A 24,071-nucleotide genomic window follows, 5' to 3' on the forward strand; every position below is an offset into this window, starting at 1 on the left:
ACCCAAGTATGATGTGCAATAATAAAAAGTCGTATGTGGAAAAATATCACCAGGTAAAAAAAACTGTTTTCCGGCAGGCTAACTTTTTATACCTGATTTTTAAATATCTCTTAGAGTGTGTGTACGTCGACGCTTAAAGTATTATATTTCCTTCAATCTCTGCTACCAGCATTTTTTTTATTATATCATTCGTACTCTGAGATTCAACGAACTTACATGCACTCACACAAGGTGGCGCGAAATTAAGCATCTAAAATTAGATTTTTGATTAACTTTTTTGCTAAAACAAACTGATTTTGAACTTTTTTATTTTGAGTTTTACACTTGTCTGTTTGTGTACTGCAGCTAGTCTAGTTCACAATTATCAAAAATTATTGTCGCATCAAGCCATAAGCAAATATTATAAATCTCGCGATAGGGTGATTAGTTTTGCCCTACCTTGTATTCAAGTAGTAATTGATTATTTTAGTTCGCTGGCTTCTGCTCTATTTACTATATCTGCTATCAACGCCATGTGTATGCGTATGAACTTTTCTCATTCTTTTTAGTTAATAGTTCAACCTAAATACGTATATATGTCCCTGTATGCTCATACATATAGTACATAATTGTATGTATATTATAAATTATGCTGTGGCATACAAAACTCAATTAATTTTTTCACAATCCTTGTTTTGCTGCTTCGCGGTTGCAATTTTAATCTTTGGTCTACTTTTTTGTAGTGATTTAACCTTTTGACATATTGATCAGAATTCGTGCGGGAAGCATGGCGGCGATAATGTGTATGTATAGGACTTGGAAAATTTAATTAGGAAAATACTTGCACTCGCCAAAGCTTATGGAATGGGCTTGTATGTAGCGGATGTTTTTTTTTTAGTTGAATGAGAACTATCGATAGCGATAACTATGGCTTGACAGCTGAGAGCCACAAACTATGTTGACATTTCAGTTTAGTAAACTGACAAATTGTGCAAATTTACTTAAAAGTAAAGCTGTTCGAGAAGTTCATAAGCCACTCCGTCCATTTTACGTGTGATTTACGCGCTGGTGGCATCATCGGTCCTTATTTCTTTCGAATTAAGGAAGAAGTTGCCGTTATGGTGAATGGCGACCGTTATCGAACCATGCCGACTGAAACTTTGTTTCAAAAAACTAGAAATTTGGTTCAAATGAGACGGCGCAACTTGTCATACAGCCCGCTTAACAAAAAATGTATAAGACTCACCGAATAGAGCATTAACTTGCAGCCGAGGTGGGCATATGACGGATATCACATTTAAAAAATAAATACCATGAAATTATCTACCGGATTATAATAAAATAAAATCAACCCAACAATAGCCGTTTTGTGTTATCATTTTAAGTTCTGAAGCTCAAACAAATACCCGATAAACAGTGAGAAAGAGAGACTTGTGGAAATGACCTTTGATGTTGCGATGGGGGATCGACAAAGAAATCAAGTATGCGTGATAGAGTGATTCATTATGCAATGGAGTAAAAATGCCACACTGCACATACATACGAATTGAAGTTTCTAAGTATGTAGATGCTTTCCATTTCAATTCAACCGGGCTATTTGGGAATGTTCTTCGATTTCGATGTAACTCAAATATGTTGCTCTCTGATCAAAACAATGAGACACGTAGTTTTATGTTTGCCCGAAAAAAATTGTTTGGAAGATTTATCCGCACTTTTGTTTTTCGGCTCAAAATCGATTTTTTCATAACATAAGAATTTTTTTTTTTAATGCTCATAACTTAGTCAAAAACGAACCGATTTTAATGATTCTGGGTTCAAAATGATCGTCACTACTTACACAAGCGACTTCATGTACAAACAATAGCAAACAAGTGATTGGAAATTTTTTAGTTTGCAAAAATCCAAAAAGTGTGGAACAGGGTTTCTAATCTTCTTCTTCTTCTTTTATAGCGTTACAACGCGCCAAAGCTTCCTTCAAAATGCTCCTCCAAAGCGGTCTATCTTGAGCTGTTGCTTCGTACTCCCAGCTTCTTAAGATCGTGTTCCACTGCGTCTATTCAACGGTTCCTCGGTCTGCCTTTGGCCTTCACGCGCATTACCTTTCCTGTCAAGGCTTTCTTCACGGTACAGTCAACAGGCATATGGATCACATGACCTAGCCACCTTATGCGCTACGCTCTAACCTAACGCACAGCTGTCTCATTCTGAGTAAGATCGTTCAGTTCCGAGTTCAATCGAATTCTATAGGTACCATCATCCATTCTTATTAGGCCAAAGATCTTTCTTCAACTACTGTTTTGCTATTGTTTGTACATGAATTCACTCGTTCAAGTAATGGAAATCATTTTGAACCCAAAATCATTAAAATCGGTTCATTTTTGACTAAGTTATGAGCATTAAAAAAAAAAATTCTTATGTTATGAAAAAATCGGCTTTGAGCCGAAAAACAAAAGTGCGGATAAATCTTCCAAACAATTTTTTCGGGCAAACATAAAAATACGTGTCTCATTGTTTTGATCAGAGAGCAACATATTTGAGTTACATCTAAATCGAAGAACATGTCCCGAATACCCCGGTTGAATTGAAATGGAAAGAATCTGTAGAAAATATAGTGCTAGACAAATTATGAAGATGTGTTTAGCGTTCGGGATAGTGCGGGAACCGAGGATTAAGCGAGTATTCTTGGAGTTTCCTTGCGAGCTTCCTTACGGGTTTATTTAATGAACTTGTTAGCTCATAAGATTTATTAGCGTACAGCTGTGTGGTACGGTTAAGCACCTTTGGGCAAAATTATTGAGTTTCTATACACGGTGTCGTTCTTAGGATAATAATATGGTGATGCGATGCGCCATGCGCAGTCGTCATTTGTTGTTTTGTATTGGTTTGTCAGGACAAAGCGAACACAGCACTCAGACACAATTAATTTCATTGTACTGCACTCGTATTCCCTTTTAATTTTCTTTAAATCTACCTGACCTCCGGAAAAATCTGAGTAGATCTTGTGGTGCGAAGGCGCCAAGGTGGTCGTTTCTTAACACATCAGTGCGAAAGCCGTCAAACCTGATTCGAGTCCGTCGTCTCATTCTCCTCTTCGCAAGCTGGGTAGAGTGCACTGTCTGAGATGCCTACCTTTTCCATGCGCTTCGTCCACAGAAAGTGGCCCGCTATCAGTCCAATCAGTGCCTTCTGCTTAATGAGAGGAGGATTTGCAACATTCCGTCGAAAATGACAGGTAACATCAGTTTAGTCCATCTGCAGCCTCTCTCAGCCTGCCAAGCTCGTAGGTTGTAGTAACCCATTTGCTAACCATGGCTTTGATGGCTGCAGAAGAGAGTGGCAGAACGGGCACCGGGCCAAAGAAGTTGGCCTCAGAGCCCATCCTAGCTAAGGAGTTAGAGGCCTCGTTACCCACGATACTCACGTATTCCCACACCAGGATATTATGTCTACTGACATAGTTCTGCCTGTATTTACAGAGCTCGACTACCCCTGACGTGGTTGGGGGTCTGTCTAAGGCCATGAGCGCAGCTTGGGTGTCGTTGCAGATACTTATAGATCTGCCTCTGCATCTGTTTTCCTCAACAAAGTTTCTTGAACAGCATACAACAACAAACCCAGATGCATGCATTCCAAGAGCAAAGTGCAGTTTTGTCCAGCTGTATTCCACGTAGACCCCAGAGCCGGAACCGTGCTCGGCCCTGGAGCCATCCGTGAAAATGTGAAAACAGTGTTTGCCGGGCTCATTTTCAGAGTCGTCATATTTGTATTATGCACGCAGGGTACCCTTTAATTTTATCTTTTCATAAGCGAATAAAATGAGAAAAAAAAGTGCAGTGTGCTGCATAAGTACAAGCAATAATTAATTTAAGCAAATGTTGCTTCAACTTCCGTCAGATTCTGCGCTAGCTCGTTCAGGGTTTAATGCTATCGGGAAATCATAATATGAAATAACTTCTTCAACTCCTACATATTATGTTTAGTATATTATACAAATAACTGTTTAACGTTTTTTTAATCTACCTCCTTAATTAAATTTGTGTATGCATTTTTTGTTAATTGGGAAATGTTCTTGAGTGCCAGTCTTCAGCGCAGATTTTTGTAGCCGGGACCGAAATTTATACACATACAAGCGCAGATTTTAGTAGAATTTAACGTGGACTGGTATATCTTTTTTAAAATCAAACCAACCCATAAAAATGAGAGTTTTAACTAGTAAAATCAGATTGAGGGTGGGAAAAAGTGAGTGAGGTTTTTATCTAACCTCAATAATAAAACTAATTCTAAAATTTTGCGTTTTGTTCTCCTTCAGCTAAACAATACTTCAAGCCCAAGATTGCACTTCTTATTTTTTATACCCTAAAGCCTTTCCTCTTCGATCCGACGACACCTTTTTGAAATTGATGTGAAATGTTTGTACTGTAAAATGTGTAAATCCAGAATTTTTTATGTTTTAAATTAAATGTTTAATTTTTTGTATGAATGTTTGACTCAACGTGAACGCAAAAACGGATGCCGTCGATGTGTCATCTAGCTTTGGTTAGGTTTATGGCAAACATATCGTTTATAATTAGCCTGGACCTAATAACTTTACAGCTTTTTTCTAATAGCGGTCGCCCCTCTTCAGGCAATGGCAAGCCTTCGAGTGCATTTCTGCCATGAAAAAGCTCCTCATAAAAAATATCCCTCCATTTGTGAAACAACATTAAGACGCCCGCCACAAATAGGAGGAGGAGCTCGGACAAACACCCAGAAAGGGTGTACGCTTAATAACATTACAATATACTGCTTATGTAGTTTTTAAAGGTATGTATATCAAATTAATTTATGTAAACAATTTATGTTACAAACAACTTTTTGAAAGCTTATTGAATTTAAAAAAATAGTAGTATGGTTGCATGATTCTCTCACCGCTTTCAATTTACGTAACTTGAGAATACAGCTTTCTAGGTTTCTTAATACTAGAGTAATAAAAGATTATGTAAATTTTTCACTTTGTGTTACAGAAAACCTCCTTTGCTTATAAGAAGCTTACGATGAATGACTATAACCTAAGCGGCGCGGTCAAATGGACCCGAATAAACTCTTGATGTATACATATATAATTGGCCCTTTTTGGGTGCTTGGCCGAATGTGTGCAACTCGATGTTCTTCATGGAGGGATGAATGACAGATGATTTATTGCAAGTACCTTTTTCTTACAAATCGATTGATTCGGAATATCTTCAAATGGATAAATCGAAAAAATGGACAGATAGGCTTCTTACCTGACCCAAGTACTTAGTTGACATGGATGCTTTAAATCTCATAAGCATAGATGTAAGTACTTTTTGTGAAATTTTTTTCTTTTAAGCTCGAAAGGGAGAAATTGAGTATTAGGGTTGTAGAGCCCATAATGGTTAGTAAGATAGTCGAAATTGTGCTAGACTCAGAAGGGAATTGGTCCGCTGTCAGTAACAAGGCAATAATAGTAATTACCAAACTGCGTCGCGCTGAACAACAGCGCAGTTCTTCAGGAAGAGGTAATATGCCGCTCCCCCTCTAGTGAAGTAATATTTAACGGTTGTCCCGCGGGAGGGAAGCGGGGCTGGGGTGGGTTTTTTAGTGGGTGAGTCGAAAGACAAGCCCCACACTTTTCGGCTTTTAATGCTTTTTGCCACCTCCATAAAAAAAGAGCTTTTTCTTGGTAGAGATAAGGGCGGAATTTTGTCATTGCTGCCGAGGTATGGCCACTATTGACAAAAAAAAACATTTTCTATCCCGAAGCTGCTTCGAAACCGATACTATCGAATGGTAGTTATGCATCAATCCGTTTTGTTACGGCGACCGTATTATTCGTATAATTTTAGTGCGCAAAGTTGAATTGAATAGAGACCTGCAAATTGCCCTTGCATCAGCTTGAAACAACTTAAACCCAACTGTTGTCCTGGCAATTGGCGGCCTGCAATTGAAACAATATTAGAGTCTTACTTTCGAATAGTAGCTAAAATATTTTGTTTTATCTGCGGCGCCTGTGCGCTCTTGAACAATCCAGAAATAAAATGCAATAGAATAATTTGACACTTCTAATTGCGAATGTGGGAATGCGAAATAGAAAAATGCGATGGGTTGCCGTTGCAATTTTTCGCAAGACCTACACTGATAGACTCATCGTTTTGCCCCAAAAAGACCAAGGAAACTATCGATAAAAATGATTTTGCAAAGTGTATTAAAATAAAAAAGTGCATGTTTTAATGTCTTCAAACATTTAACTAGGCCTTTTTAGACAATGCCATACGATACATTTATTAAACAATTATTGCCAGCAATGTTTTTTATTCCCCTTTTGAGCAACTAAAGTTCTACTACATGATTTTTTAAAGTAAAATCATCGGGACTACATTTTCATGTCAATTAAACAACGTTTTTAATTTTTGCATTAAATTTTTTTTGACTTTATAATGCCTCAAACGCAAAAATAATTGGCATTTTTCACATTAAAAGTTACCCAAGAATACATGCGAATATGGATGAAAATAATAGCAGCGCAGAGCCACTTTTTAGTGAAACAAAATTAAAAAAGAAAATAAGAAAAAATATCTGCTATATTCAAGTAATCAGCAGCAGCGACAAAAAATAAAGAAAGCTAAGAGTGTTAAGAAAGAAAAAAATCAAATATAGCTTTATATTTTTTTCTTTTCTTTTATAAAAACATTATTATTTGATTTCCTTGAAACCGCTCAAATACAAAAAAAGTTTAGTTAGAGCAAAAGTTTTAGAGAGCTAAAGAAAAGATAAATGTTAAAATAAACTAAGTGAATTTTTTGAGAAATGTAAGAATCTCAAAAACAATTTGCACTTATAAGGGGATTGAGTGAAAGAAGCAAACACAAAGAGAATTTCCGACGGGCAAGATAAATGAAACTAAGAACAAAAAATAATTAGCCAGCTACTTGTGCTGTAAGAAAAAATTAAAATATCTCTTTTCAGAGGCTGACAACCCCTTTTAAGTAAAAATATTTATAAAAGTTTGTATAATAAAATTAAAAAATAAAATGTCGGTGTTCGTATAAAAAAGTAGGCTTAGTGTTGGACTCTAAGTGGAAGTGCAATGAGTATGCGCGGGTGATTTATGGCAAATTTTGTCGGCTGTTGCTCTTAATATAAGTTTGTTTTAGTAATTTAAGTAATATGTATGTGCTACATTATACTTATGATTTAGATATGCATATGCTATTAGAATAATAATATAAAATGTTGCAATTAACACATATTTCATTAGCACTGAAGTATTGGTTATTGAAATTCTAATGTTTTGATATCACTGGGAATTGATAAGCCTTTTCGATAGATTTTCTTGCACCCGATTCGATTTTTTGTGCTTTTCGTTTGAGCTCTGATTTTGAAGTCCTTTTCTCGATAGTCAAGTACCAAAAGAAATAATTGAAAGTCGCACAGATTTGACAATTGAATCGGAGACGCATTTGTAATAAATTGTGGCCAATTGGCCACCGAGATCTTGTGATTTAGCACCTTGTGACTTTTTTCTTTGGGGCTACGTGAAAGAGAAGGTCTACGCCAACAGCCCAGGGTCGATTCAAGACCTCAAAGATGGCATTTGTGAGGCCATCGAGGACATAGGGCAGCCACTTTGCAATTCGGTTATGGAAAGTTTCATGATAAGGATATAGTCCTGTAAGCGTGGTCGTGGTGGTCATTTGCCTGATGTTATTTGCCACTATTAACGGCATACCTTTCTGTTTATAATGAAATAAACACCCGATCATTTATATTACAAAATAGCATTTTTCTTTGAATATCAAAATAACACCTCTTTTTGGAAAACCCTTTATATACACCCCACGCAAAAATTATAAGACCAAGATGAGAAGTAACAATAGAAAAGTATCTCAATATTATTTCGTTCGTTTAATGTTTAAAATGCTATCTCATAACGGATTTTATTCCGCATTTAATGCTGGTATTTTAGTAAAGTGCAAATTCTTGTTCTGTGCAAAACTAAATATTTATATGACGAAAAGCGTTTGCTTGTAATTTTACTTTTATTAATTTAATTTTACTACTTTTCATTGTTTTATCTCGTTTTCTTATGTGATTGTTTTGGTTTAGAACGGAAAAACTTTGTCTGAATTTGGACAGCGACAAATTTCTGCATGGAGAGAGAAAGCCCCTACAATGCGAGAGATTGCTTCAAAAATGGGGAGAAGCAAAACTGTGGTTTTGCAGTACTTCCATTCGAAAGACAAGTACGGATGTACCAAGAAGAGTGGTAGAAAACCAAAACTTATAGATAGAGATTTTTGGGAAATCAAACGTTTAGCTCTAAATAAATCTAATATGACTGCTTAAATTATACACACTCCCAATTTAGAAGTTACTACCCGCCAATAAATTTGTCAAGCGGACTCTAGTCTAGAATATGTAAAAGAGTACCTAAGCCTAAGTGAACCACACGACACAAGCACGCCCTATTAACATTTGCAGAAAAGTATAAATTCTGGAAAAATGAATGGGAAAGAGTAATATTTTCTAAGAAAAAAACTAAAACTAGGTAGACCAGATGGTTCCCAAATGTATTGGCATAATAGACGTAAGATAAAGGAAGAGATAATGGCTAATAATTTCGGAGGCGCCTCTATTTTGATTTGTGCAGCCATTAGTGTGAAAAGCAAAACGTCTAAATCTTTCATATCCGCAAAAATGAATTGTGTGAAGTAAGTATAACTTGTGGATGACGTGTTTATTACTTCTTTTGATGATAGTGATGATAGACAACGCAGGCATTCATGCTTCCAAAGCAACAAAAGAGTTTTTGGCAGCGATAAAATATCATCAATTTTAGAATGGCCTGCCTTCAGCCCTGATCTTAACCCAATCGAAAATTTAGTATATGGGTAATTCTTTCACAATTGGTTTTCAAAAATGGTAGAGAGTTTGATAGCGCTAAAAGCCTTAGAAAAGCAGTTAATGTCAAATGTTCCAAACTTGATGAAAATATTATAAAAAATGTAATCAAATCGATGCCTCGACGCCTTCAACAAGTTATAATCAAAGGAGGATCCAATAGAAATTACTCAGGTCGAAATTATAAACTTATCCCGAGAATTCCATTTGCTTATTTTATATACAATAACATTGGTCTTATACCTTTTGCATTCCATACATTTTAATTTCCTGAATAACTAATTTAAGTTTCGTGAAATGTGTGCTTATTTCAACATATTTTTAAAAAATTTATAACAAAAAGTTTAAATATCAAAAATATAAACTATTAGCCCTAGTCTTATAATTTTTCTAGGGTGTATATATAGGGTTTCTCTAAAAAATAAAGTAAATACTTTCATGCTGACAGCGCCTGATATACATAAAAAATTTAACAGTTGCTTCAGTTTTTGAAGAAAAATTTTCAATCTATCTAGCAGGCACTATTAAATGAGTTTTTGAATATATCATAGGTACAGTATCGCGGGGGAAAAATATTTCCAATAGAATGTGATACTGGAACAGATTATTAGATTATTCGAGTTTCAGAACTCAATTACTAAGACACCATTTTTTACAAAAACCGTACAAATACTGGCGTATGCCGAAGACATCAGTATTGGTCTTTATAACTGCCAAGTTTGTTCCGCCTTTTCCAAATTGGCTAAAAAAGTAAGTTTAGTGTTGAAAGGAAGTCCTGAACTGCGGTAGAGAAATATATTCTATTTGCTCTTACTAATTGTCGTCGGTTAGCAAGCTGGTAGCAGTTTCACCTTTATTGAGCTTGGCTAAAATCCCTTAGGTGGTTACTGCATCAATTAAGAAGCCTTAACAGAATTTATACTGAATTCTGAGTTTCTAGGTTTCCTGGTTCACAAAGTGAGTACTTTAGAATATAACCAAATTCTTTCATTCAATAATACACAAAAGTTTTGAAACCATATTTGAAACCGGCGTTCTTATATTTATCGAAATGGCTCATCTCTTCCGAGTGAAGTGATAGGTGTGCCTAGTGATTTTTGCAGTTTTTTTTATGTATGTAGAGTTAAAATTCAATTTACAAGTTTTACAAGATATAAGATAATTATGTACGAAAAACTTTTAATATTCAAAATGTGCACTAATTGGAGACATTCGCATGGAAAATATTTTAATAAAAAAATAAAAGCAAATGAGATACTGAATTTCCTAAATTTACTTACCGTTGGCGTATTTAAAAGCGGCGGCAGATTGTTTAGCAGATTTGATGATTGTATATCAACGCGAACCGGTGGTGCGACAGTGGTCGGTGGGGCGGGTGTGGCAATGGGCACCAAAGTACCAAGCTGGAAGAGATAAAATGAAAATAGAAATTTTATAAACGAGTGAAACAAAATGCATATTTGTATGAGCGCATGTACATTAGCAAAAGTTTATATGCACCTACAAACATTTGTGTGCGTGGGCAGATGTGTGGATCAAACTACTACTTGTACGCTTACGCGTACCATTGTAACATTGCGTATAAAAACAAATGCAATTGCGTTTTCAAACTTATGCTACAATAAATTTGTTATTAAATTGTTGCTACATTTTCATAATTCAGCACTTAATGTAAGCAAATATACAGTGTGTTTCATAAGCATAGCACATAGCACTTATTAACAAGTTTTTATTTAATTTTACTTATAATATTTTTTTATGAAAATATAATTTATTCAATTACAAAAATCATACAAATCCTAGTTATATACTTAGTGCAAATAAAAAAAAAAAAAGTGGTACATATTTTCATAAAAATTAAAACTAATCACAATTTTAAAAGACTATGCAGTTTTATAGCCCATTTTATTTTAGTGGAATAAAGTGCAATTTCAAGTAGTTCAATATAATGTTGATTTTTAACAATTTGTGTTGCGGTTCATACATTTTCTCCAAATCACCAATGCTCGAAATTTTTATTATTTGGAAGAAAACAGCCACCATCGAAATTTTGAGCCATTTCACTTTATTGTACCAAAATTTAATGGGCTATAATTTTGCATACACAATTTTTTTAAATTCGAAAAAGTTTGCAATATTGATGATTTTTTTTTTAATAGAACAAACTTTGGGTGCCTGATTTCCTTATAAATGGCTTAAAAAAATATATTTTAAAAATAAAAAAGAAATAAACAAATTGCTAAATCTTGTCATTAATTCCCTGTGCTATAGTTATGAAACGCTCTGTATATACCGAAAAAAAGACTGAAATAGTGGGAGATACAAATTTGGCAAATAAATTTGCTTTGCAATCCAATTGCAAGAACTGAAAACTATTCATATTATTCAAATAAGCATATACATGTATGCGGTTTTGCATTTGCACGCACACATAATCACTTATATGTCCCCATAATCGTATTAAGTTAAAATACCCAGTAGTGAAAAGCCGAACTACTCAGCAAACATTCCACTTGCAGCTCGTTCATGAGTGGTATTAATGGAAGAAGTCATAATAGTTCGAGAGTAATATAAATTATACCACTCCTATATACTTGTATGTATATGTGTATGTGTGTATATGCAAAACCAATATTTTTGTATTCTTATAAATGAGAATACTTGAAAAGCCAAGAATGCACGAAATGACGATTAGATGATAGAGTTCTTCTTTGTCCATTATGAAGTAGATCATTGACTGAGAATTGTAAATTGTGTTGACATTTCTGTTCAAGCCATCATGAATCGTTTAATGCCAGAACAACGGATCCGAATTATGGAAATTTATTTTTTATTTACTGCATCACTCAAGCCACCAGTGACGCCCTACGGTGAGATGTATTGTAAAAATTAGTCGAAAATTGGACTGATGGAATGTACCCTGTAAATCGTCTATATGTATATTTATGTATTATTGGCGCTTACACCATTTTTGGGTGTTTTGCCGAGCTCCTCCTCCTATTTGTGGTGTGGATCTTTATGTTGCATGTTAGAAAGAGGTTAGGTTAGGTTAGCCTGATTGGAATTAATCCACGCATATACCTATTGGTCAGTAGCATACCTATGATAGCTCTGCAGTCCTTTCGTAAAAGCATAAGCACGAATTGAGTCAGTTTTTTATACATTGGGCTACACATGACTTTTGCTGTTTTGCATGTGGTCAGATTGGTACATCTAGCATTCACTCGCTTTTTCATGTAGTCGTAAATTCGTTAAATACTGTATTTAACGGTTTGTATGTCGTTTTCTTGGCTAGCTCCGTAGCTTTCCCTACAGCACAAACTTCCGCTTCGAAAATACTGCTCTGTTCTAGCAGCTTGATATTCTGGCTTATTAGAAAAAAACCTTTTTCTTCATTTTGGTGTTTCACGGAGACTCGAACCTACGCTCTCCGAATGTAGTTACGCAATGTAAAATATATACTATGATATAATAAAAAAAAGGTAATTTCAACGGTATTTCTGTTTTGTATTATAATTCTAAGTTTTCAAGTTCTTAAAATACTCCCAATATTATCTTTATTAAGGCATTTAATTTATATCACGCAACTTTTGTAAATATTGCTCAGTAATATTGATCGTACATATTTATATGTTGCGATTCCGTGGGGCTTAAGCAATTATATGTGATTTAATTTTATTTTTAATATCTTTTATAACATCGATCTATTATAGGATCTCTAATTATAAAACGGGGAATTTTCGTTTACCGGGTTAATATCCGAGCACAATAAAGCACCGAAAAAGAAAGAAATATACATAAAACCGTATGAAGTGCGACTGGAAATAAATATTTATAATGATTAAAGCGCTTAGTTTAAATGCATGCGATAAACATTATAAATTATATAATATTTTGTGTGGTAAGTAAAATTCTATACGCCACGCACTAACTACTGCTTCACTGCAATGCATTAGGCGACGTGAATTCAAAATGAGCAATTTTGTTTATGCACATTTGTAGGGTATTTCAAATAATCTGTGTACAAATATTTATATATGAAGCCAACAGAGGCTTTCCGACTATAAAAAAAAACATTAGGCAATACGAGCGCAATGTCTATTGCTTTGAGCTTGTGAATGAATGAAGTGAGTGAAGCTGAGGGAAAAGTAAAAGTAAAAATTTTTGAATAGGTAGCTTGCAGTTTTTCATTTCCAGCTCGTAATTGTGCAAATGATTAATGGTTGTTATACGTTTAGATGCGTCAGAAACATGAGAATAAGAGTATGTACGTATGTACAATAGTTGTATCTGTGCACGCATGTTTTCTCCGTAGTATATTATTGTTTTCTTTAGAATCCTGGCACACTTTAGTTATTACATATTCTTTTTCTGTAGCACCATCTTTTTTTAGGAATTTCATTTACAAAATCCATTAACTGTTGGGCGGAATGATAGAACACCATACGGCAAGTGATAAATCATTTAGGCAAGTTCTTACTAGTTTATTTAGTAAAATCAGATACATTTGAATTTTGTAGGCGTACGTTTTTCTAAATCTAGTTCTCATATATAAAGGGTGTTTTTTATAGGCTTGAGAATTGAAAATGATGGTACAAAACAGAAATATTGTTGAAATGCATTTGTTCTTATAATCTGGTAGATAATTTCTTGACATTTATTTTTAGAATTTTGACTACTTTTTCCAATAAATCTGAATAATGTCTGAGCTCAATCAGCAAAAGTGCCAACCTATGGTCTTTCGGCTTCTAGTCTCACACAAGCTGTATTTTATAAGCATATAAGCCAAGGTCTTTATGTAAAATTTTGCACCTAGTTGAAGGACAAAAACGACGTCGAATCGACATTTCCGTGTCTTCTTCAACACTTCGCTCTATGAACTAAAACAGATTTATTTTTCAAAGTAAATTTCCAGAATTTGCAAGCGTTGTTCAGGCGTTAACAGATTCGTGATGACTTGCCAAACCTTACTGTAAAGAAAATCCAATAAACTTTGCTGTTCTCAACTTTCAAACCATAGTTATCGATATCGATAGTTCTTATGTAGCTAAAAAACATTACAATAAAGAATAAGGAATAAAGGATAAAGCTGTAAGGAGAGTAATATAATATGAAAAGCCAATAAAAAAAGTCTGTCTGCTGAACGTAACATTTTCAGAACCGATGAACCGAATTTGCAGGGACTTTTACTGATAAGTAGAACATTTTTCTGAGTAACTTTGTTTCTCAAAAATATTTCTCTGCGATAACTGCAGTATTGAATTACTTCCAAAAGTTTTTTATTTTTTTAAATTTTATTTTATTAAATTTATATAACAAAACCATTTAATTACATAAATATCAAAACGCAGCACTGGCTACGAGGCCTTCCTTCAGCCGCTTCCAAAAGTTATAATTATTGTCCGATAGTCCGATACAAAGTTCTCGTATATTTAAGGATCCCGATCACTGTATTAATAAAACCCATTTAAGAGAATGTTTTGAGGCATATAAAATGATGTGGACCTTTAATACAATTGCACTGTAATTTGGATGAGACAGATGATATAACGGACTTTCTGGGAAAATGTTCAATATTCAATAGTACCAGATATATTGGGTTGGAGAATAAGTTCAGAGCGTTTTTATATTTTCTTTTATTTTACAACGATTTATTTTTTGTTTTTCAAAGGTTAGGTATTCCTACGAAAGATAATTAATAAATATTAGAATAAATATTTCTGCTTTACAAAACTGTGTTTATTGTATTTTTGAGTTATTTAATTTTTTATTATTTTGGGGCTTAGAAATGGAGTACACAGTCAGCAAAAAATCAACATTTTCGCTATCTGCCCTGCTCGTGTATGGAGAAGGATTCAGAGCTGAGTCTATATCAAGGAAATGGTTTACAAAGTTCAAAAATGGCGAATTTGACATCGAGGACACGACCCGTAATCGAAGACCTTCTGAATTCGATGAAGAATGTCTCAAATCACTTTTGAAGAAGAACGGTCACCAAACCAGTCGTGAATTGTGGGAAAACACGAACCGCGATCATAAAACGATTCTCAGTCACCTTCACTCAGTGGGATTTACTGAACAATTGGGAGCCTGGGTGCCTCACGAGCTCAACGAAAAACAAAAAAACAAAACAAAGAGAGTCGCTTTCAAATTGTTTCTCGGCATCTCGGCACAACGGTTTTTGTACCAAAACATCACGGAAGATAAGAAATCGTGCCTACATATCAATATAAAGCAAAGAAAGGAGTGGGTGGCTCCAGAAGATACGCCAAAGTCAAGAGTTAAGCCGGATCTTCTTCCAAAGAAGATCATGATATGTGTCTGGTGGGACTGGGAGGGCATGGTGCACTGGGAAATGCTTGAAAAGAATACCACGGTCAACAAGGAGCTCTACATTGCTATTGTTACACCGCGTGAATGACGCTATTCGACTGAAAATACCTGATTGACAGGGTCAAACCATACTTCTTCACGACAACGCCAGGTGCAATATTGCATAAGTCATCAAAGCCTCACCCCCAGAGCTCGAATTAGAGGTCCTTCAGCATCCGCCGTATTCTACGAATCTTGCACCGACCGATTACCATCATTTCCGCTCTTTTTCAAACTATGTATATAAATGGCGTTACCTTCGATAACAAAGAGGTATTTAAAAACTAGCTCAACAACTTCTTTGGCACCAGACCAGGCGAATTATGGCGGAATAGCATCAACAAATTCGTCGAGAGGTGGGAAGAGGTTTTAAACAAAAACGGCGAATATATGTAAATATAACTGAATAATTTAGTGATATAATTATTGTCATTTCTTTAAATAGAAGTTTTCGGTAAAACGCTACGAACTTATTCCCTAACCATAAAACATGAGACAAACTTGAAATTTTTGTAAATTTGTTCATGATACAAATATTCCCCAATTCCCAATTTTTTTCTTCGAGAATATGCATGGTGACTTTTTCATGACTAGTTTTTCATTTCGTGGGAAAAGACGCACTTCACAAATAGGAGAAGGACTGCGGCCGAACACCTAATAAAGGCTGTAAGATGTACTTTATATATAGCGCCAAGAGATTTTTTCAGTTTTAGCTCGTTGAAAACAAAATTAAAAGTAGGTTATGCTCAAAAAAATACAGGGGAACAAAATATAAAGTTGTTTAAAACGTTAACCGAAATAAAAAAGGAGACTAAGATATGCTCTCCATCTATTAGATAAATATTTTGTGATGTGAAAAGTTCTGAGAGAATAGAGAGGATTATCCGATTCAGATTAATTTTGTTTTGCCGCTTATCTTCAGTTCCTGGCTAATGGAATAACTCTATAATCCGAGATCCATAATCCAAAGCGTGCCTCATCTATAATATTCAAATAGATATAAACAGAGCATCAGCTACTGTTTTGGTATTGCATTCGATACTGCGTTAGATCTAAAAGCAGACTTGGACTCCTGCTCTGCGTTTTCACAGTGGTCGTAGTACCGAAAACTTCATCGAATTTTTTCTTTTTACCTGCATTTTAAAATGCTGCAACACACTATTGTATATATACATACATATAATCGGCGCGTACGCCCTTTTTGGGTGTTTGGCAACACACTATAAGTTGTACCAAATACGCAACTTCAAATACGATTTGTGCATCGTGAGATGTAAACACATCTCATTAAACACCTAACGAAATTTCTTAGAACTTTTTGCTAATACTTCAACTAATATGTGAAAGTGAGTGCACAAGTTTGAAGTACATACTTATACACTTACATAAGTATATACTTCTATGGTCACTTCGTTCGTTCCATTTTATGAGCAAGCGATTACAAAATTATTTTCTTGTTAACGCTAAGTAAATTTGTATACATCGATATGGTTATGTAATTTTTCTACTTTGAAATTGAAAAGAAATATCGCCTAATAGGTTTTTAATCTTGTTATTCATGCAAGTTAGTAAACTATATATAAAATTTGCATTACTATTTTCAACTACTCATAAATATGCCACATTGCAAATTGAGTAATCCAACATGTCCAGTCAGCAGGACACCATGCGCAGGGTGATGACAGTGTTAGAGTATTTCTTAAAGCTGTGTGATAAATTAAACCTTAATGAATGACATCAATAAAAATATTTACATGTTTTTGTGTATGCATGTACCCTGCAGGGAAAATGCAAGTTGTGAATCAAAATACTACCAGTTCACTTTTCAGCTCGTAACCAGCTCGTATTACAGTTTTTTTTCCAAGTTAGTAGGTAGTATTTACAAACATTACTATAAGTGGCGCCTATATCTTTTTTGGGCTTTTAGTAGAGGTCTTCCTCCTATTTGTGGTACGCGTCTTGATGTTGTTCCACAAATGCAAGACTTACAGTATTACGCTACCTCCGAACGGTAGGTGGGTTTTTATGAGGAGCTTTTTTATGAAAGAAATACACTTGGCGGTATACCATTGCGTGCCGAGGGGTGGCCGCTATCGTTTGGTGTTGCATGCTTTGGGTTTTAAAAATAGTCATACATCCACCTGTTAAAATACCAGTTCATACCAATCAGAAAATATTCTAGGCCCGTATGTTTCTTGAGGAAGTAATTCAGACAGTGGAAAAAAGAAACCATGCCATCACTTGGATGCTATCTCGTCAACTACATGACCTGGATTACATGACCAGCTTTTACACAGACATTCCGACATGCAGGCCATATCAATAATACAAATCGCAATAATACATATTGTAATCGAGGGAGAACCGGTGCAGTATGTTGATAGTTTTTGCTATCTTTGTAGTATAGTATCAACTAACGGAGTAGTTGGAGAAGACGCAGAAACTCGACTGCGTAAAGAATATTCAACGCATGTCGAAAATACTTACCCTTACATGGCAGTAAAACGTGGTTGGTGTCGAGAAATTACAAAGCTTTACAAACAAATACTTTCGGATTATATGTAAAGTTTTTTGGCCTAACACTATCCGAAATGCAGACTTGTGGCAGATCACTGAGCAAGAACTAATTCAAAAGGTGATGAAAGGTCGCAAATGTCAATGGATCAGGCACACTCAAAGGACAGAGAAATCAAAAGCAGAACAGCTTTGGGTGGAACCCTCAAGCACACAGACGTCCTGGTCTACCACGAAATGCCTGGAGGCGTTCTAACCTTTTTGATTTAGAATCAGTTAACCAAACGTGAGATGTCACAACGAGAACAGCAGTTAGCATAATAGAATAAGATACAAATCTTTTGTTGAAGCCCAAGTGAAACAATAAAGGAATAAAAAAATGTTTTTAACATAACCAGGTTTAGACTAGTTAAAATGTAAAAAGCATCCATTCCATTCCAGTCCAACATTAAAAAAATATATTTTATACTAGCAAACCCCGCTCGGTTTAGAACAGAAAAGATATGGTTTTCATATTATTTATTTCTTTATTCTTTATTCAAGCGCTTTGGCATAAACAATATTTTTTGTTTTTCTATTTGTTGGCTTCCCAACACGTGAACAGCCAACGTACAGTTGACCATGGGTGAATACTGGTTCTTCTAAATTCATCCCGCATGTTTCTAAAGTTTGCCCTTGTGATTTATTGATAGTTATTGCAAATGCTAAACGAATGGGCAGTTGCAAACGCTTGAATTCAAATGGCAATTCAGGTGGAATCATTGGAATTCTTGGTATTAGAACGTCTTCATTCTTGAAATTGCCAATTAAAATAGTTGCTTGGATAACATTATTCATCAATCGTTTGACTACTTCATTTTGTTTTTGACGTTCTTCTGATGTCGCGTTATTCGGGGCATTTCTCATGCGCCTATTATTATTTGTCCAACGACCAATATGATTATGTGATTGTCTTGGCATTTGTACTGTAATAAACATGATTGTAATTATGGTATTCTGAGATTTTAAAACATGTTTTTTTTCAATTTTGTGGATTATATTTTCGATGCATATGTGTTTAAAAGCCCAAGTCCACATGGTCAGGATTATTTTATTTTGTTGTGATTTTCTTAAATCATCTCTTTTCTTCTGAAAATTGTTGACAATTTGCATGATAAGACTATTAATTTTTTCATCAAAGTTACGCATTTTTCGTGCTTTTCTTTTGCATACTCTAACAATTTCTTTTGTTTTTAAATTTTTTTTTACCATTTTTTTCACTCATGGTGTATCGTAGCTTATCGCATATGAACCGAAAAAATAAATCCACGAAACATAATTTCATTTGAACATTCGGATTTCACATTAAATTCTCAAATTTCGTAAGAAATTATTCACTGTTCCAAAATCCACTCCAAAAAAATTCACAAAAAATGTTTACACCTTGCACTTACGTCTTCTCCTTATGACGTCCAAATCAGAAAGAAATATTGACACATTGTAACTCACACTGTCAATTTGACAGTTCAGTTCCGCCCCAAGCGTTAAAAAAGTAAACGACATTATGGCTGGTTCAAAAGAACGCTGTACGTGTTGCCGGTGTTCAGAATTACAACCAAACTTTACGAAACCTATTTTCAATACTTACTTAACAATGTGTGTAAGTTTGGTTTAATTCGGTGCAAAGACACGGCGGGTCCACGTTTTGGCATATATTTCGAGACCCTAGTCACAGAACGGTATGAAAAATACTCTATACTATAGAAATCATCAACAGCTTCCATTTGCTACCCATATTGTACAAACACATCCTAGGGTTACCCGGGTCCACGTTTTGGCCTATTTCTCGAGACCCTGGAATCCGATTCTTAAAATTTTAAAACACAAACCTTCTCCACATGTGTCTCTTCAATGTGGCAAAGTTTGGTTAAAATCGGTTGAGCCATTCCCCGTAAAGTTCATCACAACGCGAAAAACGGCTGAATTTTTATATATAGGGTTGTTCAATAGGTGCGCTTCAACTTTTTTCCGATAGGGAAATTGTATACAAAACATATAATTTTTTTAAATTAATTTAAATTTCTTTCAGGTACAGTAATTGATTAAAAAAAAGTCTCTGATCATCGCGATGTGTGCTCATCGACGAGTCTTAAATTTTCTTCTCTAAAAAAAACTCGTATAATTCGCATAAAAATTCATCATTTTACTACTGATATTATTCTAGTTAGTGGCGAACTCGTAAGAATTCGCCTATTAACTGTTAACAGTATCTGAGCTCGAATATGCCCATACAAGATAGGCTTTTTCCCGCAGGGTGAATGATTTTATGCTTATGTATGTATGTGTTACATCCACTGTCTTCAACTGTTATCAGTTTTCCTTTTCATTGGTGTTCCAATCCATTCACTTACAATAACAAATTTTCATAGGTATTATACAAAATCATCGATAGTAGAAACTCGTAGATGCATTTGCAACAAGACCACTTAAAAGCTATTATTCACCACTTGAGATTAGTAGTTAATTCTATTTGTAATTAATTTTTTTTGACATTTTAATCACCCTTCCACAATAAAATAAAAAACAAAAAATGTTTGACAACTTTAGAAACCATGTTTTATGAAATAAATTTATAATAGGAAATAAATTGTAAGTAACAGGTGTAAGCGGCCAAGTGTAGGGATTTAAATTTTTGATGAATGAAAGAGGTTAATTTTTTGTTGTGAACTTTAATTTTAGTTATGTCAAAGCAATAAGTTGATGAGACTTCTTTTAGTAATAGGTCAATGTGGTTGTGTAAAAGTAGTAGAAATCACTCACGTATGTAAATCAACCACATATCTAAATTTATGTTTTCTGCGAAGGAAACTTTAATGTGTAAAAATGAAAACGTTGCTCTATGAAAATCAGAAAGTTTGTGTGTTTATTTGTGGTTGCCTTTTATGCATGGTATTCCGGGTTTTTGGTAATATATAAAATAGAATATCCAAAGGTGAACTAAACAAACCCATTAACTCAAAATAGGAAATTTACATTCTTGCTACTGACACAAACACTACATGTTGAGTAATTAATTAGATTTAATGGTATTTAACAACCGACGCAGGTAAGTATTCAAAAATGATACAACACAGAGGCACATGGACGAAAGAAAAAATAGATTCGTACACGAAAGCATTTTTCAAGCCGCAGAAGTTAAGAAAGTTTGTAAAAACTATATTATTCATAGTATTTAAAAGTTTTACGCAGTTGGCATTGATGTTTTTATATTGACGGTTCACAAAAATTTTCTTTTCCGTCGCCGGAGCTTTTTGCAAAATTATTCATTAAACTGTATTCCCTAAGAAAGCTCTTCAGACTTCTGAACCGGCCCGTGGCACCGTTTGCATCGTACGCCTTAGAACTGAGTCAAATCATCAGGGAGTGCTTCAGGGCTACTACCGTAAGAAGCTGCCGTAATTTTAGATTTGCTGTGAATATTGTAAATGTATGCCCATTGTTTGGCTAGCTATGACAGTGTTAAAAATGCGGTCAAAATAGAAATTCTGGGCATTTCCTTGAAATACTTCAAATTTACTAATTCCGAAATATTTTTCTTGTTTCTTGTTTGACTGTCGTGATAGTTTGAAATTTTGAAACTGAAAGCTTGTGGTATTCCCCGAAGATTAGATTACTTTCGTTTTCCTATGTTTGACAGTTGGGAAGTACCGTTACCTAAAAGCAAATCATAACCAACAAAAACAAAAACAACATCAGTAGTAAAGTTTCGGTGGACATTGTCCACACAATTTTGCGGAAAGTTTAACAAGCAGAAATGTGCACACATTGCACACCAAAAAGATTTATTTGCTATATTTTGCGGTTTTATTTTTTATGAAAATTTTTGTAGTGACAATATTCACATTTTAAATGGAAAATTTAAATTATGTTTTGAATACTGCTAACGGCTGAATAGTTATTTTCCAATAGCTGGCTGTAGTCCAACCCTGCATAACGAATTATATTTTTATACCTCTACCCCAGTTAGTCCATACGACTACTATGGTTTTAAATGCATTTTTCTGAAGGTTCTGTGTAACTAATTACAAGTACTACAATTGCTTCATCATGCAACTACTATCTTTATTTTAGTTAAATGTAAAATTACAATACCAAAGCGTTTTGTGATTGCTTCTACATTTATTTTTGTAAATAATAAGAATAAGAAATAAAAGTAGCAATCAAAAAAGAGTGTAACGATAATAGAAATGAATAATATTATTCAGGCAGAGTCAGGTAACGAAAGTAAATCAATGCGTGATGAAGAATTAGGGAGCTGACGCGTTAATATTAAAAAAGTAAAGTATCCTTATTTTTGAATAGCGTCATAATAGATTAAGCAATTTTGTCTGAGTTTAACAAAAACGTGCCCCGTTGGACACGCCAAGTGAAACGAAGTTCTTCACCCTAGAGTCCTTCTTTTTCCTTCGGTATCAAATACGGAACTAGCTGGATCTTTATTCGCTGCACTACAGGGTCCGGCACTCACACGTATTGTACAGGGTGGGCCAAATAAGACCTACTAATGATAAGCACAAATAACTTTTTTATTTTTTGACATATTTATATTTCTCTTTTTGTATAATTGAATTGTTGGAAATTTATTATGGAACCCTATAGTACAGCACAACGCGTTAAAATTATCAAGTTTTTCTATTCTTGTCAACTATCAATTGTTTTAACGTAGCGTAAATATCGGCATATGTCGGATGAAGCGCATTCCCATTTAAATAGTTATGTCAAAAAACAAAACTGTAGATTGTGGGGCTCTGAAAATCCAAGGGCAACACACCAACATCAGTTCATCTAAATGTACTGTTTGGTGCGGAGGATGAAACGTCGGAATCGATTTCAGGAGCTTCTTACAGAACATTTCTTGAAAATTTATTGCGACCAATGGCGGAGCAGTATCCTAATTTGTGGTTTCAACAAGATGGAGCAATTGCGCATACTGCTAGGCAAACTATGGACCTTAGTATGGACATTAGTAGGACTTATTTGGTCCACCCTGCACTTTGAATTGGATAAAAGTAATTTTCCAAACTAACTGACTAATTTGATCCTAAATCATTGATTTTTCCAAGACATTTGACACTGTGGTACATAGAACTCTTTTGTATAAACTGAGCTCCCTTGGCTTTCACTCGGTTTTCCTTTTATGACTAAAAGAGAAAGGAGTAGTCTCGATACAATTGAGCGTGAATCGTCTGCCTTCTTCATTGCAACTTCTAAGAGCCTTAGAATAATATTTTGGTTCCTAACTGTTTGCCTTATTTTTAAGTGATATTAGCAGATGCTCTTAAGGCACCTATTATATGCTGACGATTTAAATGTTTTTGGCTCAATAAGAAACTCATATGATGTGCTTAGGTTCCACGCTCACTTTAATAAATTACAACCTTCTTGGTGTTCATACACACATACATCTCTAATAGTCCTTCAATCTGAGGATGAGATCAAAGACTTTGGAGTTATTTTTGACTCTAGTTTTTCATTCTCAAGTCATTTCAATTATATTATCTGAAAATTATACTCTATCTTAGGCTTTGGGTGAAATAGTGAAAGCTTCTCAGACCTTTACATGATCAAATTACTGTTTATCGCGTTTGTTCGATCTAAGTTGGAATATGCTTCATTTATTAAGAGGCCTTTTCACCAATTTGCTATCACAAAAAGCATTCTTGGTGCGCTCTTGTACCTCTTATACGCCAAAGACTTGCCGATATCTCCGAATGGCTTGACTGACCCTTTCACCGACGATACCACCATCCTTAGAAACTGGGAAAAGTGCCGAAGAAGCTGCAGCCTAACGTCAAATTGCAGCAAACGCTTTTGAAGAATAAACGCAGACTTGACGCATAAGATTGAACAATGCCAAGTCAATTCATCATCAGCAAAAAAGTTAATCACTATCCAAGAGTTCTAGGTGCCGCAATATCACATACAAACACTGAAAAATATCTTGGCATAACGCTCGATGATAAACTTCGAGGGAAGGAGCATCTAAAACTTAAACGGCTTGAAATCCATCTGAAAATAATAAAAAAAAACGGCTAATTGTACGAATATTAAAGTTTTCCATAAATAGACCTGTGGTTCTATGGCGCGCAATTATGGGGTCGTGCCAGTTAAAGTAATATAAATATCCTTCAACGACTTCAGAATAAAATCCTTCGAAATGTCCTGAATTCATTTTGACCCATTCACAATAAGGATATTCATCGCGGCCTCAAGATCTCTACGGTCGGTGAAGAAGCTAGCAAACTCCTCAACACCTCAGTCTTAAC

At 34.8% G+C, this 24,071-nt stretch overlaps 1 protein-coding gene across 1 annotated transcript in view; it reads right to left on the reverse strand.

The window, feature by feature from the left end:
- Positions 1-24,071, reverse strand: part of LOC129241509 (collagen alpha-1(XV) chain-like) — a 227,317-nt gene that overhangs the window by 103,977 nt on the left and 99,269 nt on the right. The window contains exon 7 of the mRNA XM_054877885.1: positions 10,161-10,283. Within this exon, the coding sequence (XP_054733860.1) occupies positions 10,161-10,283 (123 nt within the window). The remainder of the gene's footprint in view (positions 1-10,160; positions 10,284-24,071) is intronic.

The sequence above is a fragment of the Anastrepha obliqua genome, chromosome 3 (genome assembly GCF_027943255.1).
Source record: "Anastrepha obliqua isolate idAnaObli1 chromosome 3, idAnaObli1_1.0, whole genome shotgun sequence".
NCBI classification, from domain to species: domain Eukaryota; kingdom Metazoa; phylum Arthropoda; class Insecta; order Diptera; family Tephritidae; genus Anastrepha; species Anastrepha obliqua.